Source organism: Mytilus californianus, unplaced genomic scaffold, assembly GCF_021869535.1.
Source record: "Mytilus californianus isolate M0D057914Y unplaced genomic scaffold, xbMytCali1.0.p SCAF_5, whole genome shotgun sequence".
Lineage (NCBI taxonomy): Eukaryota > Metazoa > Mollusca > Bivalvia > Mytilida > Mytilidae > Mytilus > Mytilus californianus.
Window position 1 is genome coordinate 18,348,406 of NW_026262701.1, and position 19,727 is coordinate 18,368,132.

Below are 19,727 nucleotides of genomic sequence, written 5' to 3' on the forward strand. Positions count from 1 at the left end.
GAGAAGATTTTTGTTAAAGTTTACGGACGACGGACGTCAAGTGATGAGAAAAGCTCACTTGGCTCTTTGGGCCAGGTGAGCTAAAAATAATCAGACTAAATAAACTTGTTTATGCAATGTGTATCAGTGTGAAATGTAGTTGTTATGTTTTAACAAATATACAGATTATAAAAAATTGCTGCCCCTTTTGAGATTTAAGCCAAGTGGCCAATAATGGAGCAACAGTAGGGTACTCCCTTACATGACATGGTCGCTTTAAAAAATGCCTCAGGTCACCAGATCACCTTTTAAGCAAATTTAAGTTAGTCTTTTGAGTAAAGTTTTGAACATTTTCAAAGGTCACCTGCTAAACCTCCAAGGTCACAGGTTAAATTTGACCATTTTTGAGCCACATTAATGCCAATGTGCTTCATACAAGGAAATTGTTTAGTAAAGGCAGAGTATTAAAGTTGAAGTGACTAATATGCACATTATTTTCAGTTTTCTGCATATCACTTGAAAATATTTCTGTGTACTAATTTAGGTTGCTGATTATTTGATTTCTAAATCAACTTTGAGAAAAAGTTTTCATACGGAGCTGTGTAAATATATACAGAAAATTGACAAACAAAATATGTTGTAATCTCAACTAAATAGGAAGGTAAAGAGGTATAAAGTTCAATCTACAAGGAAATGTTAATAAGAAGACATCTTAGTGATAAAAATCCCTTATAACTGTTACACTAAATTAGTTTGTAGACTATTTTAAGAAATAAAAAAGAAAAGAAAAAAAGACTTCTATAGATCATAATAAAATTTAAGGCCTTTTTTTATTGTATCATTCTTTTAGTTTTCAAAAATGTAAGTGCATATTTACAAATTCCTAATTACTAGAACTTTACTACTACATGTTATTGTTGTAATTACAACAGAAGTGTAAACCAATGTGTAGTTAGTTATCAAACATACATGGTGCAGATCTAGTTCCAAAGTCTTTACTTTTATTGGGTTTTATTGTCTTGTCATCCTCACGGACAACCGTTAATGCCTCTCTGAATTTCTCTCCTTCACCTGAACCTCCAGCCCATGCTGGTACCTGGAAAGAAACAAATAAATTTAACAAACACACATTTTAAAAATATGGGCTAACCTTCTATGGAATTTGGGTCTCTGATGGAGAGTTGTCTCAATGGCAATCATACTACATCTTATTTTTATATTGTACTATTATACACTGTAAACTAACTTATTTTTACAGATACTTTTATTTGTGTTTATACCTTTCTTCACAACTTCACAACAATTCAATTTCACAATTTCCTAACTTTGTTGATATTTCATATTAGAGAGGATCCTATTTTGTAATATTTGTGATGACTGATATTCATATTATTTTTCTACTCTGAACTAGTTGGTTTACAGTATTATACCTACATAAAACTGAATGCACATAACATTGTTAAGACATATACAGCTATAACTACTGTCTGTACAGCTTTGATAACTTGTTATTGCATAGCTTTGAACCTTAATACAAACTTAACCAACAGTACTATGTATTTCTCTAATTATAATCTATAATTTCTCCTAACCCTAACAATGTGTTATGGTCAGCTCATCATATTCAAAATAAGACATGACAAATAAAACATTCTCATGTGATAAGATTGTGAAGTTCATTGAGAAGAGAAAAATAAATTTGAAAACAGATTTTTACCACTGATTTTAAGATAAATTTGCTACTTGGCAATAACTCCTCTCTCTCCAGCATACCTGACAAATAGATTTCCCTGTGCTTCAAATTAGAAAACAAGTAATCTAATGGATTTAAAGTAAAATGTTGTGTTTATTGTCGAAATTAAGTAACTTACTGATTGCATGTGTAAGGTTTTCTGAATCTGGTTTTTTCTTTGAATATTTTCAGAGAGCTGTAATTTGGCAGATTCCCTGAAAAAGATGCAATAATGCAATATATTTAAAATTGCTTTATTATATAAAACAGCATGGTCAATCAGGATGTTACAAAATACTGGTAGCTCCTCTATGGTTTCATGTTTCATATAAAGGATTCTGATGAATTTTACAGAGACATATAATTTTAGGCTCCACATAACCTGTATTTCTCACATGGTAATTATGCAAATTATCAAAACAGGTCACTGATCCTAGATCATCAGCAATAAGCCCTTTACAGGAATCCAGAATATGTCACTGTACCTAAGTGTATATATTTATTTAAAAACTTTGTACCAGGTATTTTTTTCAGTAATTAACCTTATAAAATTGGCACCTAAAAAAATCCAGTAACATGTTTTAGTGGTGCCAAAATTGTCTTCTCAGCTAACATAGAGGTATTTTCATTAAAGGGGTTCCTCCTTTTAAAATGTCAATCAAGAGCTGACAGAAATAAAACAATAACAGAACAAGAGAAACATGCTTTCAATTGAACAATAGGAAAACTGATCTGATAGATCTGAAAACACTGACAATTGCATGGTCTACAAGATCTGGGGAAACAATAAAACAGCAGGTCAAATGACCATCATTAGTGGCAAAAGTGTATAGAAAACATTCATGTTTATTTCCCCATCACCTTAGCAATATTCTTTTGATTATCTCCAAGTGGAAAGAAAGCCTACAATGATAATTGTTTTAAAAAAAATTCAAAAATTCAAACCTCAATCTTTCTGCTTCCTGGTCAGCTTGTTGTTGTTTTCTTATTCTCATTCTTTCTCTTGGAGGCAAGTTCTTCCATTTTTGATCTTCTTCCTTTTCTTGTAAATCTCTCAGTCTTGATTTTTGCTTCCTGCACAATGAAATTTCATTATGTATTTATACACTTCTGATAAATACTGTTTCAATTAATGACTAAACAAAGTAATTGTTCAAGTTGGTTTGGTGTTCTTAAATAGCAGCTACTATTGACAAAACTTATTTTAGATAGTTATTGAAAGGCAGCTTGTAGTTGTTTAAAGTGATTTTTTCCCCCCAAGAAACCATTAATCTTTAATTTTAAATAGAAATAGCTGTGAATGCCAACAGAAATCTTTTCGAAGCTTTAAGTTCTGTACATGTATTAGATATTACCATCTTTAAATGTCTTTTAAAAATACACCTAAAGTTATCTCCCTTTACACATAGATACAGTGAATTAATTCAATTTTGAGTACTGTGGATTCATTTATTTTCGTGGATATCAATTTTCGTGGATTGAGGAAATCTTGCATTTTCGTGGATATTTAATTTCGTGGTTTAGCTTAAGTCTGCATACAAACCAATGGAAAGTTTGTAAATAGTTGAACATTTGAATTCGTGGTTTACCAGTACCCACGAAATCCACGAAAATTGGTATTCCACGAATAATAATGAATCCACAGTAGCTGTTTAGTAATTGTTCCATTTCATGGACTTTATTCTGAATAGAAAATAAAATAATTAGCCATTGCACTTTATTCCACCAACAATAATAAATCATGCCATTAGAAACGGAGCCCCAGTATTTTCTTTTGAAATTCAATATTGTATTGACCTGAGATTACACACAAAAACATGCATCAATCCATCTTTGTATAGCCTACAAACAGGGGGGAGGGGGTTCTAGACCCTCTACAAGTATATATTTTCATTATTTGTCTTTATGCAGGAGATATAGTTCTTATATTTTAATCTTCTAATTTTAAGATTATATAAATGTATATCTAATTTGTATAAGAATTAGCTATGGATAAGCAAAAATGTACTCACAATAATTTAGCAATTTCTTCAGCATCTTTAGTAGCATGATCAGTATGTCTAGACTGATAATCCTGGGACATTTTCTGTAACACAAAAACTTATTCAATGGTGGCTTAATGTCAAATCCCAAACAAATTCCAGAAAATAAATAAATTGAGAACAGAAATAGAAAAATTCAGCAATTTTTCTATTTGTAAACACGCATAACTCTTGAACGGTTGTGTATAAGTTTTATATCATTTGGTTGAGACAAACTAAAGTTAAAGAATTGAAACGAAAGTTTTTTTTTTATGTTTATAAAGGGACATAACTCAAGAATGGTAAAAGTGTTGCCACGAAAGTTAGAAAACGGAAACGGAAACAAAAAATTTGTACTGGATCTTAGTTTTGTGGTAATGAATATTGTGTCTAGGTTTCATAATGTTTGGTTGGGGCAAACTTAAGTTACAGAATGGAAACTAAACATTTTGCAATCTTTCGATTTATAAAGGGGCATAACTCAATAATGGTTAAAGAAACACTACCCAAATTCAACTTGATCTGTGTTTTATCAGTGGAAGTCAAAATTAAACATTGCATTGTATAAAGTATTGATTGTAGTTGATTTAACTATAATCATGGACAAAGGAAGATAACTCCAATTTATCCAACTGGATACAACCGCAGAGGTCCAACCCTGACAGTTGGGGCAAAAATGGATGCAATAATCACGCTTGATACAGGTCTGAATTTGGATTGTAGTTAAAAATTTGACACACAAAAGATTTCTGACACAGAATTACTGTAGTTAAAGAACTTAGAATTGGTTATATGATTTGAATTTATATTCAATTTTTACTTTTGTGCAATACACTTTGCTGTTGCGAATTGACCCCCCCCCACAAAAAAAAATAGAAAATTTACCCCCCCTTTCTTTTTTGCTTTTGTGCAATACACTATGCTGTTACGTATTAACCCCCCCCCCTTTTTTTTTTTGCAAAAAAAAAAATATTTGAAGAATTTTTCTTTTTAATCAGTGATCGGGAAGGACGTGCGCCTTGCGTCAATTGCGCTTATCGACCAGAAATGGCGCATAGAGTGACAAATGTAAGCGCCCGCGTGGCGCATGATATTTTTCACTTCGTTTTGAAACGTTGAGATATCGTCAAATGGATTTTCGATCGTATTTTGTGCCGCCATGTGTGAGTACACAACTGTGTAGTGTTTACTCCAATGATAGGAGCACCTATATATTTTTGGGACGTCTAGGGTGTTTTCCTATGGTTATAATAGCAACATGCGGTATGATTGATTACCCAAAAAACGTAATTAACCATTATTCATGATATAATTTTTTATAAACAACTTTAAATTTGTGAAAATTGGCTAGTACAGGCGAGAATTCTTCTCTAATTATAACCTTTTAAGTAAGCTTGCTATTATTTCGATTGAAAAACCCAAAAAGCCTTTTTATGAATAGCATAGTATTTGTCTCTATAAAAGGGGCTTAACTGTCCTTGTCATTTTTTTTGGTCTTTGGCTCGTTTTGACATTTTGCAAACATGCCTTCAGCGAATTGTTGTTGTGTCTTATCAATTAACGTTGCTCTCTACTGTTATTCTTGTCATCGTAATGAAGTAATAACAATACAAGTGCAGATGAAATGCCAGAAACTTCCTCTAATACGGAACGTCTGGAATAAGTATGGTATCGACGAAGACCCAAATTTAATGTAAAAAAAAACATGAACATGAACAAGGGAACAGTACAAGTTTTAACATTGTAAATAAAGGTTATCGTAAATATTGCCCAGTTTGGAGAAGTTATTGTATATTCATTGAAATTGAAATTACAAAATCATAGGAACAATATCCATGATATTAATTAGAATCATACTTGTACGTACAGTGAAATATACACTTTTTTTATCTTTAGTTTTTATTGTAAACGAATGGCCCACTCATTTGACAACATGGCCCATTATTTCTAAAAATGGCCCATTGAATTGATTTTTGTGGGGGCCTGGGCCCATAGAGAAAAAATCCTTCCAGATCACTGTTTAATTTCTGAAATCTGAAATGAGAAAAAATTTACACCCACAATTTCTTTTTACTCCCCCCCCCCCCCCCCCCCCCCTTTTTCCCCTAAAAAAATTCTTTCCCTCAAGATATGGTCATAATCTCAATTCAAATTTCCCATGGAGTTTGCAACCATAATTACCCATTTAAATTTACCATAGTGCTAACTTAATCTATTTTATAATAGAATTTAAAATATGGTGTCAAATCTTTCATATGGATTTTTTTGTAAAAAAAAAGATGCAACATTTGCAGATATTTTTACTGGTCTTCCTTTATAAATATGCATTTCTTTAAACATAATTTAAAAGCAGTGTAAGGGAGGTAATCAAAACGTTGTATTTGGATTACCTCCCTTACACTGCTTTTAAATTGTCTTAATTGTTCATTGACCATTACTTTATACATAATATAAAAGCAGTGTAAGGGAGGTAATTCAAATGTCGACATGTTGACGACGGACAGACAGGCGGACGGACAATGGTATACCATAATACGTCCAGTAAACGCGCATATAAAAATTACTTGATATTTAGAAGAAAAATAAAATTTTTGCAATTTTTCCATTTATAAAGGGGCATAACTATAGAACTGTTAAAGTGATGCCACCAAAGTTCAAACTTGATCTGTGTTTTGTGGTAATAAGCATTGTGTATAAGTTTAATAACATTCGGTTGAGGCAAACTTTAATTAGATAACGGAAACCAATTTTGGGACGTACGTACGGACAAGGGTAAAACTTAATGCCCCCTCCGCCTTGGCAGGGGCATAATAAAAAAAATAATCAGATGTTTTCTTCAGATGCTATTTCTGGATCTTAAAGAAGCTTCAGTCCAAGTTTCATAACATTCCCTAAAGGTTTAACAAAATTTTAATCTCAGGCTGTATGGCAACGTTAAATTAAAAAAAAGTCCATCTATCCATAAAATTATATGTATCTTCATATAAAATTTTTAGAGAAAAAGGTCATCAAAGACTTACAGCTATATGATTGGCTAATAATGGTTCTTTTAATAAATCTGTTGCTGATGGTCTTTTCTCTGGATCTCTCTGCAACATTCTGTAATACATCATCTTGTAATGTACCAAATATTCAATAACAATGATGAATTTATCACAATTTCATATGAAACCAAATTTATTTATTTGGCAGAATTGCTCTTTTCGCACAAAAAAAATGAAGGAAATGAATGTAATCTATGTATAACTGGTAAATTATAGAGTCAAGGATTTTTTTACAACAAATTACTTAAAACTTTTACTAAATTCTACCAAAGATACAAAGATTTGGTTTGGAAGTTTGTCTGCACCTGTAGAAGTCTTATTTCAAACAGAATAGCACATCATAATTTTTACAGTGATGTTGTTCACCTAACCCGTAAATTTAGATACCATCTGGGTAAACTTATCGATCCTTTAAATAAACTTATTCTAAAAGGTTTCTAATTCAACACTGTAATTAGATCTTTTAATACTGTTATTATCTGAATACATATTGATTTTGTTATCAGTAAATTAAAACTAAACTAAATATTATGTAAATACACATATATACATTCATGCTTATACAATCTGTAGATACCTATATATTTTGGCATTTCACAAGGTCATGTTCTTCTCTACTGTAAATGAAGTCCTTACATTAAATCCTTTGGAAGTTGGATGTGTACTGATTGATATTTTAGTCTTAAGACACATAATTTTTTATTAGTTGTTATTGGCTTTGAACTAGCTTTCAGTATCTATGAGTACTCTCAGATCTGTATTTTGTGTTTTTATGTGCTTTGTAACAATCTGACGAGTTCAGCCCTTTTCAAATGGTTCTTATAGCATGTTAATATGGTGTACAGTTACACCACTGTCCCTAGTTAGGGGAGGGAAGGAGCAACAGCAAACATGTTTAACCCTGTCACATTCTGTATGTGCCTGTCCCAAGTTAGGAGCCTGTAATTCAGTGGTTGTCGTTTGTTAATTTGTTTTTTGTTTTGTACTTAAATCATGCCATTTGTTTGCTTGTTTGATATGTTTTACATTTGTTATTTTGGAGCCTTTTAAAGCTTTCTATGGGTTTTGCTCATTGTTGAAGGCTGTACTGTTAACTTTTATGTCCTTTGGTCTCTGCCACCAGGTGGAGAGTTGTCTCATTGGCAAGCATACCACATCTTCTTATTTTTATACAATTTGAAGAAAAATGTAAAAAAAAGGTTTTAATGTCACAAGCTTTGTCTACCATTAACCATGGTTACATGAAAAACATGACTTACCATTTTAGAGTATTACTGAGTTTTCTATAAATAATATTAAAACTTACATATTTAATACCCTGCTTATTTCACTGGAATACGTATCTGGTAGTTTAGGAGGCTCTCCCTCCACAATTTTGTACATTACAGCCATCAAACTCTTTCCATCGAAGGCATGACATAAAGTACACATCTCATATAGTATACAACCTATTGACCTGTTGAGACAAAAACAAACAAGGCGATAAGTAAGTTGACTTAACGGCTTTTTGGCTCCGTTTAGTGAAATACCCAAAAATGTCCAGAATTTAAGTCCCCCCCCCCCCCAAGAGTATAAGGTATATATCACATGTATCACATATGCACAATTTGAGTAAATTCTGACAATCCACTAAATATTTGATCGGAACAATCATTTCTTCATTTTGTCAAAAGCTATGATTGTGTCAGTAATTATGAGAGGGATATAGTAAGACTAAATTACAAATGTTATATTAAATTTCTGGTAAATATTTTAATATATTTTGTTTTTGTTTGAATCAAGATATCTCAAAAAATTTTGAATGTTGATCAACTATCCAGACCGCTGCAAACTTGACTAAGTAAAGGGGTAATGTATACTGTAAATTCATAAATAATGCATGGATTTATTAATTCAGTTCTTGAATAATGAATGATAATGTGACTTTAATTATTGTGATTTCAGGAAAAGCTGTTTACGATTATTGCTACAATAATTCTAAATGCTAGTTTAGTAAGACCTATCCCGTTGTTATTTTACCATGAATAAAAACATCACTAAAAATTCTAAATTTACAGTATTTAAAATAGTAAATTTATGAGACAAGAAAATAAAATATATCTTACCAAACATCAGATTTAGAATTGTACCCTTCATGTTTAAGAACTTCAGGACTCATGTAATATGGAGTTCCTGTAAAAGTGGAGGCAAGGTCAGCTGTTCCCATTAAGATTTTAGATATACCAAAATCACCTATTTTTACCATATTTCCTTTCAAAAATATATTCCTGTAATAATAAAGATAGATAACAATATGAATGTTTTAATTCAAGTCAAACTATCTAATTAACAAGCAAGTGACAACACAAAACCGAGCTGTTGAGACAGACTTCACAATCTATAACAAACAACGTTCTAATGTAACATTTTTGACATTGTAATGTTGAAAATCTCTTTGAATCAACTGGATTAATCTGAACATGTAAGTAGTCATTTCTGGCCACAGTGGTGATAAATAAGTATAGGCGGATCAAAGAGGGAGTAACTTCAATATCTTCCTCATAACGGTGTTCATTATTAGTTGTTCACCCTCGCCACATACCTGTCCCAGTTGGTTAAATATACAACTATAAAGTCTTTGACTATTGCTTGCAAATATCAAAATACACCATAATTATAGACGAAGTTTTCTTTTTATGATATTTTTTTTATGTGAGGGTTTGTTTCATTCTACTAACTTATGCTACAGGGTTAAATCAATCATAGTTACTTACCTTGATTTGAGATCTCTGTGTAGAATTCTCCTTGTATGCATATAATGCACAGCTAACACTAATTGAACAAACCAATCTAATATTGTTTTTTCTTCTAAATTTTTTTTTGACTTGGCTAATTCATTTATCTTAGCATCTAAATCACCACCCTAAAATTAAAAATTTTAAATCATGTTTTTAAGATTTCCTCTTTTATATGGTTCAAATTTTTTTTCCAACACCCCTTTGCTAATTTTTAAGGAAAAATTGTACATGTAGTGAGAGTAGTTGATTCTTTGGATTGGATCAGGGTCTAGAGTGTTTATATTGATTGATTGATTGACTGGTGTTAAACGCCACTTTTAGCTATTTCAAGACGGCCAGTTTTTATTGGTTGAGGATGCCCGGAGGGAACCACTGACATTTGGCGGGAAAACAGAGTGATTACACTTATACATGTTGTAAGTATTTGTAAGTTATAAAATCTCAAGAAAGTATTCTATTGTTTTTAAACATGTTTTAAAATGTAATCTTTACTGGTTTTTTTTAAATTAAATATCAATACTGTAGTATGACTTGGTTCTTTTTCTTAAATGAAGACCTTTGAGGAAAATGTGTTTTTTTTCTGGGTTCTATGTTTTTGTCCACGGATTTTGCTGATTTTATAATTGCTGCAGGAGTCATGATGTCACTATTTCATCAGTTATTTCACTTTAAAAACATTACTAAAAGGAGGAGCCCTTGAAACCTTCTTTCCTCTAGGGAAATGTCAGTTGATTTGTAGGTCAATGTCCTTGTCAATTACACACCTGTACTCCCACAATCATAAGCACAAAAGGTTTAATAACCTGAGAAAGATGTTGCCAACTTTTCATCCAGCAAAAATGACAGTCTAACATATGATTACATATCACAGAAATTTGTTACAAACTTTTGGCAGACCTACTGTAGTTTGTGATAAAATTGGAAATAAGAAATTGGTAGATCTTCATAGTATAACTGAAAATGTGCACATTCTATTCTAGAAATTGGTAATATGAGTTTTGTAGATGACACATTCTATCAGTTTAAAATGCAAGCAGCAATCATACAATGTAACAATTATGTAAGTGAAATAAGCGAGTTTAAAGTAATTAGTAATCTATACGAACTGTATCATCTTGATACGATCACAGAAATTTAAAGTCTTTTAGCACAATAAATTTTATTATACATTGACTATATACCACATGTACCATGAAGTAAAGTATTAAATAGTGTCATGTTTCACAGTTCATTTAACTATATCCTATATTTATACATTGATATGTGCATGTAATGTAAATCCCCCTTCACGTCCTTTAAAGTCAAATTTAATGACGCAAATCAGACTTAAACGTACAAATAAGATATAAATAATGATTGGGGAACAGGAAAAACATATAAACATCTGAGTTTTAGATCCACATTAAACATTAGTGACTGAAATGTATTTACTATGTATAAATCAGAGGAATTTGAATTTGACTGCTCTATCAAAATGAAATAAAAAAAACAAATAAAAAAATGATTTGCCAATCTTTGAACAATAAAAATGAGGTCAAGGTCAACTGCCACATTCTCAGGAAGGGGGGGAAACTTCAGACTATTGGCCATTTATATAATGTATACCGGTTTAGAACAATATGGCTTTTCTACCTTCTGAAATATTAGGCTTTATACAAAAGAAAATACTGTTGTTTTAGACATATTATCATACATTGTGTGTCTTTTCTTGCATTAAAATGAGAAAATATTAGTCCCAAAAATTTGCATTATCAAATGATATACGTTAAAAATAGGTGGAGACTATTTTTCTCCTCTACTGAATTTAAACAGAATATCTTGTTTTTTTCTAAACACCAACCTTCATTTTAAAGCAATGATAAAGTCTTATTTTTTTCTGAAAGATCCACAATGTACAGTAACACTAGCAAATGACACGTTTCCTCACTGATGTCTTGACCTTTATCTAATATGACTGCAAAATTTTTCTGTTATTTACTGTATTAAAGAGGGACTGGGTGGGGTTTGCAGAATAGAGAATATATAATGGACAAAAAAATACAGAATAAAGAAAAATAGGCAAAAAAAAAATAAAGAATAGAGAATAAAGAGATGTAAAATTATAAAGAATAGAGAATAATGGGGAAAATAAATAAAGAATAGAGAAAACGTCTAAAATTAAAGAATATAGAAATGAAGAAAAAAAAACATGGCATCACCAATGACAAAACCTCATAAATAAGTCTTTTAAAATTGGTTATTACCTCACAGTATTCTGTTACAATACAGAATGATTCTCCATCTATAAAACTGTCATGGAATTTAACAATCCCTGGGTGATTCAATTTAGACAAGACTTTGGCTTCACTCACAGCATCTACTGTTTCATCAGGTGCTAACTCTCCTACAGATATCTCCTTTAAAACTTTCCTGAAAATAAGAAAACATATAAAAACACTTAAAATGTCAATCTTTTTAAAACTGGACAGATATGTTCCCGATCATATGTCAATACACAAATACTAAAACTTTTAAATTTTAAGTAGGCAATTGTTGCCACAAAATATTGAAATTTCAAATGTTTGATTCAGTTAAGTGTACTGGAGTTTGCCTCAACTAAATGTTTGAAAGAGAAAGACCCAGTATCCCCTGTCATCAGTTTCACCCAAAGGGTTTTTGTTCAATAAGAAAGGACTAAGTATAGTACATGTACATGAAGTATGCATGGGGATATTTATCTTGTGGAAAAAATGAATGACAACTGACCTGTTACAGTATGCAGCAAAAATATTACTAAACATGCTGAACAGCAGCAAAAATATTACTAAACATGCTGAACAATACACATTTGGATTCATTATTATTATATTCCTTAGATACCAATTTTTGTGGATTTCTTGGGTACAGGAGAACCAAGCCTTTAAATGTTCAACAAATGACAGATGTTCTTCATTTTCAACACTGTTGGCTATATCATGGCTACCAGATTTTATTGGTGGAGGAAGCCAGAGTAGATCAGAGTACCCAGAGAGAACCACCTACAACTACTGATTTCTTGAAAAATTCAAAAATAGTATTTCCATCACCCTTCTATATGACTTTTCATCCTTTAATGATACATCCTTGTTGAGATACATTCGGGCAATGCAATGGATATCCTGAGATGTTACAAGTATAATACTTGTTAACCAGCAGAAAAAATTTTTTTTTACTTTCAAAAGATTTGCAAAATATACAGTATTTGGTTAGTGCCCGTATGTATTTGCTTATAATTGTCTTTCCATAATAGCATAAATGTACAATTGTACAAGCAAAATCAAAATGAGAATCTTCTGATATAAGTTCTTTTGTTAGGGACAATAATTCAAAAGTTCTTCCTGAAGGAGAAAAATTAATAGACATTTAAATCAGTTGAAAGTTTTGACAAAGAACATTAAGCATTGGAAACTGTTATATAATTATATCCTGTTTTGTACTTCAAAAAATCAATTATTTTATATTGAATTATAAAATAATGATATCAAAGTAAAAAAATGTAAATTGATATATTTTCGGATCAAATTCATTTTAGAAGTATCAAAATAATCATAGTTTGTTTATTTTCCATGTAATTCTTTTATTGCCAACCACATATTCAAAAAGAATGATGCAAACTGATAACTATGGCATAGCTTATAATCTCAGTGAACAGAAACTAATATGTATGATACACATATTAGAAAATTTGGTTGTTGAGGATTCTGTTGCTATTCAAATGATACCAAATTCATAAAAAGTTTCACTGCAATGTGGGAAATCCTTTTTTCTCAACCCTCACAATATTGGAGAAGGACTTTTTGACTTAGTTAACTTGTAATCAAATGACATAAAATATGTTAATTGTTTTACATTTGAATTTTATTGAAATGAAATATAATTGTGCATACTATTAAATAAAGGCAACAGTAGTATACCGGTGTTCAAGAGTCATAAATCGATTGAGAGAAAACAAATCAGGGTTACAAACTAAAACCGAGGGAAACACATCAACTATAAGAGGAAAACAAAGGAACAACAGGAACACTGAAGTGCAACAAAAACAAATGCCAACATACATAGAAACAAACTATTTGATAACAACTGCCATATTCCTGACTGGGTACAGGACATTTTAAGATAAAATGGTGGGTTGAACCTGGTTTAATGGCTAGCCAAACCTCCCGCTTATATGACAATGTTAAAAAATCTCGCTAAAATGACAACACTACATGACAGAAATACAGCACAAACACATGCAAGAACACTCATCACACTATTAAAATCAACAATTAAATAAAATTTTTAAAAAGAGCAATGTAAAAACCATTCCTGCTAAACCACTAGTACTGAACATGTCAATTGTAAATCAAATACATGATGTTAATTTATAAATGGAGCTGAATCTTTGTCTATATATGATTGCTTCCTATTAATTTCCACAATTACAAAAAAAAATATACTATAAAAATGTACAAATGTACATGCAAATCTGAGAACAGGACGAACAATATGTTTTGGCAGAAATCCATTACTAGGAGAAGTGTGCAGCCTGCTATATACAAGATATATAAAGTGTTGTCCAACTGTGATAGAAACAAAATTTTGACAGAATTTTTATTATTAGTACGTAACAAAAATCAAAAGGCCAAAATTATTGCAGTGAATGATCAAAAGCGATAATATATATGCAACACCCTATAAATTGATTAGCAGAGTTCGCGAAAACTTATTTTGACCCGTCGGTCATGGGACCGACAAAGCATGATTATTTGTCAGTCCTACAAAATTTTAGCCAGGCCTACAAATACTTATTGGAAACAGTTGCGGTACATCTAATAACCGATGTAAAAAAGTGCCGAAATTTGCACTACAACGGCCGTTTTTACATCGGTCATCAGGACCGGCACTAGCCTTCAAAATACTGGTCCGAGCCTCATTTTGACCGACCATTTTCGCGAACTCTGGATTAGCACACAGCTGAAAATGGCGTTTAGGTCATAGATGTCTTAATGAATAGCAGATAATAGATACCATCATGACCATAGTCAAATTATAGATGATAGTTAAAACTTATCAGCCATGAATGGTTTTCACATTAAATGATCAAAACTATGCTGTATGGTACATGTATTATTGTTTTAAAAACAGAATACAAGAATCTAATCTCCACCTTTTAAAATTATTACACTTTCGTGAATTGCTTTTGTGATGTTGTGTAATAATGTTTGTACATGTAAAAAATGTTTGATATTTCGAAAATTGCTTCAGACTATAGACTGTCATAATATGATTCAGAAATTGTATCTGACATGTGTGGTCTATAAAAATTATGTAGAATGCATCATCATCATGATCATGTACATACAAAAGTTAAAGGAATTAGTAATCTCAAAATTAATAAGTATTTTGCAGAGACATTTTGTTTGGGTGATTGGTTTCTTTCCCAACAATAAAATGTTTAAAAAGGTTTGTTAGTCTTGATTTTTTTGTCCCCACTGGAAGATAATGTCTTCACAGAGTATTGTTTGGTATTTGATAAATCAATTTTACCGAAGTTCCCAATTTGCAGTTGGTGAATGAACAAAGAGAGAAAGATCAACATGAATTTAATTAAGTCTGTCCCATATTTTGAGAAGTTACAGCTACTGATAGTGATATGTGGGATAAATTTTTATTGTTTTTTTTAAGAAATCCTCATGAAAATGTTAAAGGCTAGACATTTGAATTACAGGTTAAGTAAGCTCATCATATTTCTACTGCTGAAATGTCAATAGATATAAGAAGATGTGGTATGAGTGCCAATGAGACAACTCTACATCCAAGTCACAATTTGTAAAAGTAAACCATTAAGTAAGGTCACGTAATCCTGTTTTTATCAAGTGATATTAAAGCATTTTTACTTTCTTCGTTTAAACTGTGCATTTTCAAGTTGAATTCAATTATTTCTTTAGAAAATTTAGGTAATGGTTAATCTAGAGGAATGTGAATATTTGCTGATCAGTATAGATACATGTACAAGTATCATAAAATTTATCGTGTCTTTGTGTTTACCAGTGTTGAGTATAAAATGATGGAGATTAAATCAAGTTTTTTTTTCGGTAATCAGATTAAACGCACAAAGTTATAATTTACAGAAAAAGACAACATTTGAGACAACTGGAATACGTAAGTTGTGTTCTTGTTTACAAAATGGTAATCATGGTAATGTGTGTCACTCCTTTAAAGGGGGTCTGATCCTGGATTCAGCTTATTGTTTTGTCAGAATCCCATATCCCACTTATCGTTGTAATAATAGCGCTTGTATTTTCATGTGTCCCGCCGACTTCAATTCCCAGTTTCACGCAATATAATTAGACTTTCATGTGTCATGATTACAAAAGATCGGCAAATCAAGGATCAAGCTTACACCCCAATGAGACCCACTTTAAAGGAGAGACACACATCACAACATTTATACACAACAATACACCTAATCGCTATTTAGTCCAATCCGGAAAAAAACAGTCATTTAGACAACTTCCTGTTTGGGTCAACAGGCCGCAAACTAAGGTCATCAGTAACGAGCTGAGGGAGGGGAAAATTTAGAAAGCGATCAATAGGAAACTTTGATAGATTATGATCCACTTTTTCCAAACTCAAATTATAGTCAAAAAAATATTGTGTTTGAAGTATTTACGATGTTTTAAACAGGTCTCATTAAAAAGTATGGAATAAATAGCGATTAGGTGTATGGTAACACAAAGACATGATAATTTTTTTAATATCTAAACTAATCTGATAGACAAATATTCTGATTCCTCCAAGAAATATATCTGCCTAAATGAAATTAACCAAATCATGACCATTCCATTGTATATTTAACTGCAATGTTAAGTAAGCATTCTGCTTCAGATAACACTTACAAATCTGACTCTCCTTCAGCTACTCTGGTTTTCAGTCGACGATCTCGTACTAAGAAAGCTGTTCCAAAGTTCCCTTTCCCAAGTCGCTTAATAGTTTCATATCTATTGCAATATATTCGAGCTTTTTTCTTTTCTTTTGTGTTATTTTGTTTAAAAGACATTATGAACAATACTAGTTTTCCTGTCAATTTTGTGTGATTCACGAAGAATCATGTCCTTGTTATAATATATAATAGTTCTCAGTTCGTAGATTTAACAAACATGGAATTATAAATGAGATGAGTACATAATGACAATGTTGTCACCAGTAGACAACGCATGTTCTTGCTATTATAGTGCCAACTTCGTATTCGTCTGTCGTAAGACGGCCATGTTGGCGTCGTTCGTTACTCAACAAATCAACTTCTGATAACTGTTATTTTACTTGCAAATTAAAATTCAAAACAATTTTTTGGCAAGGAGAGGCATAGGAGTTTAAGAAATAGCTCAGTTGTTCTCTTGACATCAAACTTGTGGTTTTCTATTAAGATACAAACAAAGTTTGGTTTAATCGTGCAGGTGCCCGTCTTGTGAAATGCATTGTGGGGTAATTTACAGTTCCCCTAAAGACTTTCTGACGAAGAGAAGATATCACGATTGCTGGATACCAGTCATTTCACAATTACGGAAACGGAAATGAAATTTGAGGGAAAATCTCCGGATAAATTTAGGGAGAATCTCTGCATGTAAGAACATTTTTTCGGTTTTTTATGTAATAAGAGTATAATTTATACAATAATATTCTGATGCTATAAATAATTAATTTCTGGACCAGAATTATAAATGTCAAAGATAATAACTAGTCTCGTTTGTTTTATAGATTAATTGAATATTTTAAGTAATGGTTTTGAAACGAAAGCATCGGGATATAATATATATATATATATAACGCCGGCATAAAACATTATTTTTGACCACTGTGGTATGTAAAGCATCATTTAGATCTGGGAATAGTATATCTAGTCAAAATATATGTTCCTGGTTATATTATAAAGTAATCAGATATTGGAGATATAGATTTCACCACTGCAACAAGTGTGTTCCGATATTTCTCCACTCAAGACAGTTAAATTTTAATATTTAAAGCGCGAGGCTTGCCGAGCTTTTTAAATAATTAAAATTTAACTGTTGAGAGTGGAGAAATATCGTTATAAACGAGTTATCATGAGTGGTCATGGGAATCTGTTTCTCTAATTTTTGTGCTATATTCACATTTCTTGATCGGTGTGAGAAAAATATTTCTCTTCACTTGTAAAATATCTGTTCTCGGCAAATGATTGGTCAAAATTTAATTATAACGTCAAATTTTCTTGGTTTCTTCTGAATTTTCCTATTTTGACGTCATGAAAAAAAAGGCGACCATGCCTGATGACGTCACATATAAAGAACACAATTTCTGCAAATCTTTGAAAACGAAGGATAAAAATCATTATAGAATGTGTATTAAAACACAGTGGAGTTGCAACACAAATACCAATTTAAGCAAGATTGCTTAGCATATACTGAAAATTTACCAAATACAATCTGATAATTTAAAAAAGAAATCAGAAAAATTTAGAAAAATGTTAAATCTTTCTGAATATGGCATATGATTTATTATATTTCGTTGTCACTTGAAGTATTGTGCTGGGCCAGTGTGTATGTCACCGCTTTTCTGTTGATACAGGTAGGTGGAATGGAGCTGCACGTAATGAAATAACTTGCTACTATTGTAAATCAAACGACATTGGGGACGGATTATTATATTGTACCACAACAATATGTCTTGTAATGCATCGAAGGACGAAATAAATGCTTTAACTGCTTGTTCATGATTATCCAAACCCCATTAGCTACAAATTTAATCAGTTATTTAGCATATTAAAAGACCGACCGATTGCTATGAACTGGGTAGATATCCTCTTTATATAAATTTGCTATGGCATAGACTAGAGAATCCCCCATCTGATTTATTGAAAAGTGCTTATGCTGAGTTAAAAATAATTGAGAGTAAAGCTCAAACTACCTCAAATAATTCATGGCTCTCTAATATCATTTCTACAGCGAAAAATTGGGTATTGACCTAAATATATGTACAAATTTAGGCAAAAATAAATTAAAAAATTTACTGAAAAAACAGCTCAAATTAAATTTTCAAAATGATTGGGAGAAAATGCGAGATTTTTATTTACAGAATCATGGCAAATTGGACACTTATTTTTCATTCAAGAGGTCATTTGACTATGAAAATTATTTAGATTTAAAGCACCCCCAAAAACATTTGTTAACAAAATACAGACTCAGCAATCACTGTTTAAGAATAGAAACTGGCAGACATGAACGTTTTATCAATGTATGTGGTAAATATGAAATATTACCTCGACATGAGAGGATATGTATATATTGTAATTCAAATTCTATTGAAAATGAAATGCACTTTCTTCTGGAATGCCCTCTTTACAATAACCTCAGAAGAGATATGACTGATTATATCAAAAAATACCCCAGTTTAGTTAATTTAAACAGAAATGATCTTTTTACATGGATCATGAGTAATGAAGATAGCAGTTTTTTATCTATTTTATGTGCATACCTTGATAAAGGCCTGCAACTTAGAAAATCAGAAAATTAGTTAAATAGATAGCAAAATTATCTCCCCTTGACCACTGACCCTTTCCTCATGCATTTGAACTATTATTTTATGTTTCTTTAATCACTCTGTAATGTTTATGTCATGTTGTTATTAATGTTATGCTCTTAATGGGCCCTTTAATTTGGAAAAATAAAATATTGTATTATTGTATTATACTCGTCTTCGGTTAAATGTAGTTCTGTGCTATATCACTTCGCATTCTTATTCTAGATGTTAGACGAAATGTTAATTACTGTATGTAATAACAATGATAATTGTAATGATTTTATAGTTCTGATCCTGCCTGGAATTAAATGTATGTGATTTTTTTTATAGAATGAAGATAATAACATCTGTCTGAACTTTTCAATGTTTCATTTTAATATATAAAAATGTTTTCTGTTACAAATCATGAGGTATTCTTTTATGTGTACATGTTATGTTGCCCATCAAGGGCCCTTGATTGGAATAATAAATATTCTTATATTCTTCTTATTCCATTTTCCGTTTCAACGTTGTTCTGCTAATATTTTAATTTTGTTTCGCTTTTTTTGGGGAATACGAACTTTCATACATTTATGACCCTCTAAGAGTTGTAGTTGATCAACATAACACCGTGATTGCC

At 31.3% G+C, this 19,727-nt stretch overlaps 2 protein-coding genes across 5 annotated transcripts in view; one reads left to right on the top strand and one right to left on the bottom strand.

Moving 5' to 3' along the window:
• LOC127701052 (serine/threonine-protein kinase Nek11-like) overlaps positions 1-17,052 on the bottom strand; it is a 34,079-nt gene extending 17,027 nt beyond the window's left edge. For 2 of the 4 annotated variants that reach the window (XM_052204834.1, XM_052204832.1), the window contains exons 1-10: positions 16,453-17,052; positions 11,797-11,962; positions 9,530-9,678; positions 8,882-9,043; positions 8,083-8,232; positions 6,753-6,831; positions 3,724-3,797; positions 2,657-2,785; positions 1,851-1,926; positions 979-1,075 (exon numbers count right to left, since the gene is read on the bottom strand). In XM_052204834.1, coding sequence (XP_052060794.1) covers positions 979-1,075; positions 1,851-1,926; positions 2,657-2,785; positions 3,724-3,797; positions 6,753-6,831; positions 8,083-8,232; positions 8,882-9,043; positions 9,530-9,678; positions 11,797-11,962; positions 16,453-16,613 — 1,243 coding nt within the window. In that variant the 5' untranslated portion in view covers positions 16,614-17,052. Of the gene's footprint in view, positions 1-948; positions 1,076-1,850; positions 1,927-2,656; positions 2,786-3,723; positions 3,798-6,752; positions 6,832-8,082; positions 8,233-8,881; positions 9,044-9,529; positions 9,679-11,796; positions 11,963-16,452 lie in introns of all 4 variants that reach the window. The other 2 variants (XM_052204833.1, XM_052204831.1) reach the window with 1 other exon arrangement.
• LOC127701048 (A disintegrin and metalloproteinase with thrombospondin motifs 18-like) overlaps positions 1-19,727 on the top strand; it is a 523,205-nt gene that overhangs the window by 110,992 nt on the left and 392,486 nt on the right. The window lies entirely within an intron of this gene.